Source organism: Paramormyrops kingsleyae, chromosome 1, assembly GCF_048594095.1.
Source record: "Paramormyrops kingsleyae isolate MSU_618 chromosome 1, PKINGS_0.4, whole genome shotgun sequence".
Lineage (NCBI taxonomy): Eukaryota > Metazoa > Chordata > Actinopteri > Osteoglossiformes > Mormyridae > Paramormyrops > Paramormyrops kingsleyae.
Window position 1 is genome coordinate 51,207,815 of NC_132797.1, and position 9,774 is coordinate 51,217,588.

General features: G+C 47.6%; 1 protein-coding gene across 16 annotated transcripts in view; it reads left to right on the forward strand.

The window, feature by feature from the left end:
• Positions 1-2,351, forward strand: part of pcnt (pericentrin) — a 63,454-nt gene extending 61,103 nt beyond the window's left edge. For 15 of the 16 annotated variants that reach the window (XM_072716383.1, XM_072716350.1, XM_072716362.1 and 12 more), the window contains 3 exons: positions 144-288; positions 361-452; positions 2,005-2,351. In XM_072716383.1, the coding sequence (XP_072572484.1) occupies positions 144-288; positions 361-452; positions 2,005-2,057 (290 nt within the window). In that variant the 3' untranslated portion in view covers positions 2,058-2,351. The remainder of the gene's footprint in view (positions 1-143; positions 289-360; positions 453-2,004) is intronic. The other variant, XR_011992970.1, reaches the window with a different exon arrangement.
• The last annotated feature ends 7,423 nt before the right edge of the window (positions 2,352-9,774 follow it).

A 9,774-nucleotide genomic window follows, 5' to 3' on the forward strand; every position in this document is an offset into this window, starting at 1 on the left:
CTTGGCCCTTCATTCCCCTTGCTCAGTCATCCTTGCTCAGTCATCCCTGCTAACCCTGTGCCTCCTGTTCTGGCATCCCCACTATCTGTGCCCCATGCCTCCTGCCCCATTGTCCCCACTAACTGTGCCCCGTCACTTCGCAGGCAGTACTACCCGCGCAGCTTTACCAGTGCGGCGACAGCCAAGTGGCATCTGTTTCCCACCCACACACAAGCATGGCCCTGGCCAGAGGATGGCACTTTCTCCTGTCTTTCCTCCTGCAACATCAGCCTTTAATCTTCAGCACAGGTAGGCTGCCTTCTGGCTCTTTATGTGACATCAGTATGTTTTTATTAGTGTTAAAGCTCCCTGTGTCCCCAGGCCACCCCCATACCCGGACCCAGAGCACTCGCTCAGCGAGTACATCCAGCACCTGGAGGCTGTACAGCAGCGCCTGGGAGCCGTTCAGAAAGGTGAGTTTCTAGAACCATTGGAAGCCATATTGCCAGTGGGGGGCCATGGTGATGCAGGGGAGCAGCAAGCACCGCCTGTGCTGGAAGACAGGAATTATACCAGAAAGCTGCTTTTGGACTTCAGGTGTGACTTTGTCCTGCCTTGTCCCTGCGGCCCTAAGTGATGTCACCTTACTGGATGTGCTGGCCCTCCCTCCCTCTCTCCGGGCTTGTTAAGGTGTGTCTGCCTTGGGCTCACACCTGGGACCAAATCCACAGACTTGTTGCAGCTCTGGCTTCAGCGCAAATATCAGCTTCGGTAACTGTTGGTGTGACTCTGAGCGCCAGGCTTCAGCCTTCATGTGCTTGTGTGCAGCCATTCATAGAGTGTGGCTGTAACTTAAATTTACCCTGATACTAACTGCCTTGTTTACATGATGGTCTCAGGGGCAGCTTGCCTCAGTATTAGCCCCCCCCCAGGCTCTTAATGCCCCTTTGGACACACCGTCCATTGTAACCCAAGTGGTCACCTGTGATTCCACATATTCCATCCACTCATCCAGCATAAGGACAAAGCTGGGAACAGCCAGGTGCCCAAGTACCGTATTTTCCGCACTATAAGTCGCACTCTAAAGCCTTTGATTTTCTTAAAAAATAACAGTGCGCCTTATAATCCAGTGTGCTTTAAACGTGGATTAATTTCTGTTGTGCATACTGAACTCGAAGCGATTTGAATGTTTTAGTATTGAAAAGTGAGTGTATTGTGTAGTGCTATTATAAATTAACAATTTCAAGAGTTATTATGAATACGCTGACTTTTGATTTAGCGGTATAGGACCATATTATAAGTGTTCAATTTTGAGTTATTATGAATACGCTGACTTTTGATTTAGCGGTATAAGACTCTTGTTTTTTTACGTGTTAAAGAGTAGTGAAGACGCTCATAAACGTTTGAACAATGTTGACAGTCATTGTGAACACGTGATGTAAAATAAATTTTGGTTGACTGGCTTATCTGACTGTTTTGTTTTGCTTAAAGCGCCTTAAAGTCCGGTGCGCCTTGTATGTGGAAAAAGTTTGAAAAAAGACCACTGATTGACGGTGCGCCTTATAATGCAGTGCGCGTTATAGTGCGGAAAATACGGTAACTCATGTTTCACAGCCTGCTCTGTGTGCTGATTGGCCTCTTGGCCTCTGACTGAATACAAGGACAGTGAAGGTGGACTGAGCCTACAGGTAGTCGATTTAACTGTTCATTTTCACTGTCCCCTGGGTCAGTCAGAGTGCCCTGAGAACAGATGGTAGAGTCACATGACTTGTGCTGCAGATATGGTGGAATATCAGTAGAAGTGACTGCTTGAAAATAGAAGCCGGTTGTTTTTGAGTTGCCTGTCTCCCCTGGTGCATCATAGGTGAGTGAGCTGCATCCCTCCCCACCCCCATGAGGCACCAGTCTGTCTGTGAAATCATTCACCAAGGCGAAGCACGGCATGGTGCATGAGGGGGTGGGCTCTGGGCTGAGGTCTGCAGGCCTTCATATCTTACACTCACATGTCTGTCTTTGTGCCTACAGGCTCAACGGTTGCTGTTTCATTCCTTGCATCTCCCCGGCAATCTGATCCATAGTGGCAGTCTGCTTCAGCATTTTATGTTTCTCCATTAATCGTATGAGGATTATACTTATGCTCATGTACCAACCTCAACATGAACGTCACTTATTCACCTGATTCATTGTAGTTTGTTGAAGTGCTATTTTTAATGGGATTCTTCTAATGTTCTGTAAGCATTGGCACAGTTTGACATTTGTGGTCATTTAAGAATATTCTTCACTGGAAGCAATGCTGGAAAAAGTCACTTAAAATGCACACGTGAACACAGGCCTGTTTAAATGACAGCATTTATTAAATTATTTTAATCTGGTGTCTGCCTCTGGTTCACATTTTGTTGCACAGCAGCCTGGGGAGGGGCGAGTTGAGCCACCACCTGCCTCAGCAACTGCACCCTGATCCCCCCCAGGAGTGGTTCTGCCTGGTGTGTATCATTGCCCACCTGGGAAAAATGTACCATGTGACCTTCACCACAAGGGCTAATGAGCCTTCATTTGTTCAGACCCGCACTATTTGTGCACAAATCCCAGTGCCTGTGTGAATTTGTGATACTGAACGGTGAGTATACAACCCCTGGCATAAATTATGGAATCACCAGTCTTGGAGGATGTTCATTCAGTTGTTTGATTTTCTAGAAAAAAAGCAGATCACAGACAAGACACAAAACTAAGTGAATTTCAAATGGCAACTTTCTAGCTTTAGAAAACATTAAAGGAAATCAAGAAAACAACTAGTTATTCAGTAAACGTCTCCTTTTTTAGACCAAGCAGAGGGAAATAATTATGGAATCATTCAATTCCAAGGAAAATAATATGGAATCACCCTGTCAATTTCCTTCCCCACCTGCACCAGATCTTCTTGTTAATCTGTAGTTAAAAAGGAGTGATCACCCCTTGAGAGCTGTTGCACCAAGTGGACTGACATGTATCATGGCTCCAACACGAGAGATGTCAATTGAAACAAAGGAGAGGATAATCAAACTCCTTAAAGAGGACAAATCATCACGTGATGTTGCAAAAGATGTAGGTTGTTCCCAGTCAGCAGTGTCTAAAATCTGGACCAAGTACAAACAGCATGGGAAGGTTGTTAAAGGCAAGCATACTGGTAGACCAAGGAAGACATCAAAGCGTCAAGACAGAAAACTTAAGGCAATATGTCTTGACAACAGAAAATGCACAACAAAACAAATGGGGAACAAATGGAAAGAAACTGGAGTGAACGTCTGTGACCGAACTGTGAGAAATCGCTTAAAGGAAATGGGATTTACATACAGAAAAGCTAAACGTAAACCGCAATTAACACCTAAACATCAAAGAACAAGGTTACAGTGGGCTAAGGAAAAGCAATCTTGGACTGTGGATGACTGGATGAAAGTCATATTCAGTGATGAATCGCGTATCTGCATTGGGCAAGGTGGTGATGCTGGAACTTTCATTTGGTGCCGTTCCAATGAGATTTATGAAGACAACTGCCTGAAGAAAACATGCAAATTTCCTCAGTCATTGATGATATGGGGCTGCATGTCAGGTAAAGGCATTGGGGAGATGGCAATCATTACATCTTCAATAAATGCACAAGTTTATATTGACATTTTGGACACTTTTCTTATTCCATCAATTGAAAGGATGTTTGGGGATGATGACATCATTTTTCAAGATGATAATGCATCTTGTCATAGAGCAAAAACTGTAAAGAAATTCCTTGAAGAAAGACACATAAGGTCAATGTCATGGCCTGCAAATAGCCCGGATCTCAATCCAATTGAAAATCTGTGGTGGAAGTTGAAGAAAATGGTTCATGCCAAAGCTCCAACCTGCAAAACTGATCTGGCAACTGCAATTAGAGACAGTTGGAGTTGGATGATGAGTACTGTTTGTCACTCATTAAGTCCATGCCTCAGAGACTGCGAGCCGTTATAAAAGCCAGAGGTGGTGCAACAAAGTACTAGGGGTGTGTTGCGGTCTTTTTTGGTTTGTTTATTTTCAATGATTCCATAATTTTTTCCCTTTGCTTGGTCTAAAAAAGGCAACTCTTACTGACTAAATATGTTTCTTTCTTGATTTCTTTTAATGTTTCGTAAAGCTTGAAAGTTGCCATTTGACCTTAACTTAGTTTTGTGTCTTGTCTGTGATCTGCTTTTTGTCTAAAAAATCAAACTGAATGAACATCCTCCAAGACTGGTGATTCCATAATTTATGCCAGGGGTTGTAGTCATCAGTGGTTCACGCAAATGGGAATCTGCACTGTGCATCAAGAACCTGAAGTGGGGGACATCTTGGACATCATGCCCTCATTGGAAGACAGTCATGAAGCAAAGTCCAGTTCAGATCCTCTTGACCTGCTGTGGGTGGTTCTTATACTAAGATCAGGACAAGGATTCTACTTACGAAAACAAGTGATTTCTGAGAGCTTCCAGGCAACCCATTTAGCAGTTACGGATCTTATGACTTGACACCCATGGTTGGGATTCTAGGTCTGATCACTCAGTGCTATTTTAAACCTAACCTCGAATGTTTTACCCCCAATGCCAATCTTCCTTCAAAAACAAAAATAAGTAAGCCCCAGGTAAACTTCCATCCATCCATCCATCATCTGCCGCTTGTCCGGGGTTCGGGTCGCGGGGGTAGCAGCTTCAGTAGAGGCACCCAGACCTCCCCCTCCCCAGCTAACCCCACCAGCTCCTTGGGGGGGACACCGAGGCGTTCCCAGGCCAGCCGAGAGATATAATCCCTCCAGCGAGTCCTGGGCCTGCCCCGGGGCCTCCTCCCTGTAGGACATGCACGGAAAACCTCTCCGGGTAGCCGCCCAGGAGGCATCCGCACCAGATGTCCAAACCACCTCAACTGGCTCCTTTCGACGTGAAGAAGCAGTGGTTCTACTCTGAGGCCCTCCCGGATATCCGAACTTCTCACCCTATCTCTAAGGGAGAGCCCAGACACCCTGCGGAGAAACCTCATTTCGGCCGCTTGTATTCGCGATCTCGTTCTTACAGGGACCGGATCGCCCACAACATTGGACCCCGGACCCCATACTCTCGAAGCACCCCCCACAGAGCACCTCGGGGAACCCGGTCGTAAGCCTTTTCCAAATCCACAAAACACATGTAGACTGGATAGGCAAACTCCCAGGCCCCCTCCAGTACCCTTGCAAGGGTATAAAGCTGGTCCAGCGTTCCACGACCAGGATGAAAACCGCATTGTTCCTCCTGAATCCGAGATTCGACTATCGATCTCACCCTCCTCTCCAGTACCCCGGAATAGACTTTCCCAGGGAGGCTGAGAAGTGTGATCCCCCTGTAGTTGGAACACATCCTCCGGTCCCCTTTCTTAAATAAGGGGACCACCACCCCGGTCTGCCAATCCAGCGGCACTGTCCCTGACCTCCACGCACTGTTGAGAAGGCGTGTCAGCCACGACAGCCCCACAACATCTAGAGCCTTCAGGTACTCCGGGCGGATCTCGTCCACCCCCGGGGCCCGGCCACCACGGAGTTGTTTAACCACCCCGGCCACCTCAGCCTCAGTGATGGGCAAGCCCCCCCAAGCACCCTCGGGCTCTGTGCCCTCAGATGTCTCAAAGGCAGTATGCGTAGATGTATTTGAGGCAGGGTTGAGGAGGTCCTCAAAGTATTCCTTCCACCTCCGGATGATGTCCCCAGGTGAGGTCAACAGCCCCCCCCCCCACCCCCACTATAAATGGTAGGAACCAGGAGCTGCTTCCCCCTCCTGATACTCCGTATGGTTTGCCAGAACCTTTTTGAGGCCGACCGAAAGTCACTTTCCATGGCCTCACCGAACTCCTCCCATGCCCGGGTTTTTGCTTCTGCGACCGCCCGAGCCGCGTTCCGCCTGGCCCACCGGTACCTGTCAGCTGCCTCCGGAGACCCCCGGGCTAATAATTCCCGGTAAGCCTCCTTCTTCAGCTTCACGGCCCCCCTCACCTCTGGTGTCCACCATTGGGTACGGGGGTTACCGCCACGACAGGCACCGACCACCCTTCAGCCACAGCTCCGTACGGCCGCTTCCACAATGGAGGTCCGGAACAGTGTCCCCTACCTCAATGTCCCCTACCTCCCCCGGCATGCAGTCGGAATTCTGCCGGAGGCACGAGTTAAAGCTCCAGCGAACAGGAGCCTCTGCCAGACGTTCCCAGCAGACCCTCACTATGCGCTTGGGCCTACCAGGTCTGACCGGCTTCCTCCCCCGCCACCTGAGCCAACTCATCACCAGGTGGTGATCAGTTGACAGCTCTGCCCCTCTCTTTACCCGAGTGTCCAAGACGGAGGGCCGCAGATCAGTTGATACGATTATAAAATCGATCATCGACCTGTAGCCCCGGGCATGTTCGTACCATGTCCACTTATGGACACCCTTATGCTCGAACATGGTGTTCGTTATGGACAAACCAAATTGCACAGAAGTCCAATAACAGAACACCACTCGGATTCAGATCAGGGAGGCCGTTCCTCCCAATCACCCCCTTCCAGGTCACACTGTCATTGCCCACGTGAGCGTTGAAGTCCCCCAGCAAAACGATGGAATCCCCCCGCGGCACGCCAAATAGCATACCGCTAAGGGAATCCAAGAAGGCCGGGTACTCCGAACTGACATTCGGCGCATAAGCGCAGATGACAGTCAGAGACCTATCCCCGACCCGAAGGCGCAGGGAAACAGCCCTCTCGTTCACCGGGGTAAACTCCGGTGTTAATGCACCGAGCTGTGGGGCCACCAATAACCCCAGCCCGGCGTCGCTCACCCGCCGCAACTCCAGAGTAAAAGAGCGTCCAGCCCCTCTCCAGGAGATTGGTTCCAGAACCCAAGCTATGCGTTGAGGTGAGCCCGACTATATCTAGTCGATACCTCTCAACCTCACGCACAAGCTCAGGCTCCTTCCACACCAGAGAGGTGACATTCCATGTCCCGAAAGCCAGTTTTGTCAGCCGGGGATCGGACCGCCAGGGCCTCCCTTGGCCGCCACCCGATCCACAATGCACCGAACCCCTGACATTCCCCTTGTGGGTGGTGGGCCCACCTGGGGACAGTCCCGCGTGCCTCTTTCGGGCTGTGCCCAGCCGGGCCCCACGGGCCAAGGCCCGGCCACCAGGCGCTCGCCAACGGGCCCCTCCCCCAGGCCTGGCTCCAGGGTGGGGCCCCGGTGACCCTAGTCCGGGCGAGGGAAACGGGACTTTAGTTTTTAACTTTTTCATAGGGTTCTTTTGGATTGCTCTTTGTCTGGCCCCTCCCCTGGGACCTTTTTGCCTTGGGAGACCCTACCAGGGGCTATTGCCCCCGACAACCTAGCCCCCAGGTTCACGGAGGCACACAAACCCCTCCACCACGATAAGGTGGCAATCCAAGGAGGAGCCCAGGTAAACTTGACTTTTCAATAACTAAAAACTGCCCTGATCCCAACTATATTGTTACAATCAAGACATCTAGGTATGTAAACTGAGTATTTAAATTCTTGTTTTCACTGAACCAGTGCTGAGTAATTTACTTTCAGTCAGACATGTACATGTGTTGATCTCTCTGCTCACCATACTGCAGTGAAAGAACACAAGGCTCAAGCATAAAGCCAGGAAACAGGTTTTCACACCGTGGTCCAGAATGGAGGGTGTGGGTATCATATCTTGTGAGGGGCAGGTAGGCTCGGCTGCCATCCCCTTAATAATAAATAGTGCTTGCAACTGAGCTCCCCAGGTCTCATGTATAAAATGTTTGTATGCACAGGTTTGATTTTACTTTTTGTGTATAGTCAAATCCATGCCAAAGTTCAGATTTATAGAAATGGTGTTTGATGTGGAAAAATACCCGCATCAGGTTCAGACTTGGCATACACCCTTTTCCTTATGGCAATGTTGGGGTACTGCAGGTAGTCAGAAATCTGAGTAGTAGTAGATGCAGTTGTTTTATTCCCAATTTGAACACATTGACGTTATCTGTGATGGTCTGCACATTAACTGCACATTAGTTATCAATAAAATAAAACATTAGCTAAGCTAATTGCAAAAAAATAATACAAATACATTGGTTTTCCAAAACCCTATTAGTGTAATTAACTTTACTTCAAGGATGTGTCATTTAATAGGCTATACAAGATTCAAAAGATTTATTTGCTATTTAAAGTAGGGGTATAGGAATTTTTGTGCAAAGCTCGTAGACTCAATAGTAAAGAAGAGAAATGTCTTCCATGCTAGATATTCCACGGTGAAATGTAAGTGGTATTATTTCAGAGTGGAAACATTTACGAACAACAGAAACAGTGTTTTGTGGAGTGACACATGCTTCTTGGTCTCGCAGTCTGATGGATGAGTCTGGGTTTAGTGGATGCCAGGAGAACCTTACCTGTCTGACTACATTGTGCCAACTGTAAAGATTGATGGGGAAGGGATAATGGTGTGGGGTTATATTTCAGGGCTTGGACTAGGCCTCTTAGTTCCAGTGAAGGAAACTCTTAATACTTCAGCGTACCAAGACATTTTGGATAATACTATGTTTCCAACTTTGTGGGAACAGTTTGGGGAAGGCCCTTTTCTGTTCCAACAAGTGCACAAAGCAATGTCCATAAAGACATGGTTGGGTGAGTTTGGTGTGGAAGAACTTGACTGGCTCCCTCAGAGCCCTGACCTCAACCCCATGATACACCTTTGAGACGAGCTAGAAAAGGGATTGCGAGCCAGGCCTTGATGTATAAGATTAGTGCCTGACTTCACAAATGCTCTTCTGGATGAATAGGCAAAAATTCCCACAGGCACACTCCAAAATCTCTTGGAAAGCCTTCCCAGAAGAGTGGCAATTGTTATAGCCACAAAGGGGGGGGGAGGACCAACTCCATATTGATGCCTAAAGATTTAGAATGGCATGTCAAATATTCCTGTAGGTGTAATGGGCAGGTGTCCCCATACTTTTGTCTATATAGTGTATGCTGTCGGGAGCAATTGCCCCTGGTAGAGTTTAGTGTTGGGAAGATTACATTGGAAATGTAATTTGTTACAATTACAAGTTACTCTATTTAAAATGTAATAGTAGTGTAACTATTTCAATTACTATATGAAAGTAATGTAACTGATTACATTTGATTACTTTTCTAAATTATGAATGAATATTCTCAACCATTTATAAATAAAACCTGGTAGTGTTTACCTTACAGCAGTACTAAACACGGAGTACTGTCAAAACTACACTCACCTAAAGGATTATTAGGAACACCTGTTGAATTTCTCATTAATGCAATTATCTAATCAACCAATCACATGGCAGTTGCTTCAATGCATTTAGGGGTGTGGTCCTAGTCAAGACAATCTCCTGAACTCCAAACTGAATGTTAGAATGGGAAAGAAAGGTGATTTAAGCAATTTTGAGCGTGGCATGGTTGTTGGTGCCAGACGGGTATTTCACAATCTGCTCAGTTACTGGGATTTTTACGCACAACCACTTCTAGGGTTTACAAAGAATGGTGTGCAAAGGGAAAAACATCCAGTTTGCGGCAGTCCTGTGGGCGAAAATGCCTTGTTGATGCTAGAGGTCAGAGGAGAATGGGCCGACTGATTCAAGCTGATAGAAGAGCAACTTTGACTGAAATAACCACTCGTTACAACCGAGGTATGCAGCAAAGCATTTGTGAAGCCACAACACGCACAACCTTGAGGCGGATGGGCTACAACAGCAGAAGACCCCACCGGCTCCCACTCATCTCCACTACAAATAGGAAAAAGAGGCTACAATTTGCACGAGCTCA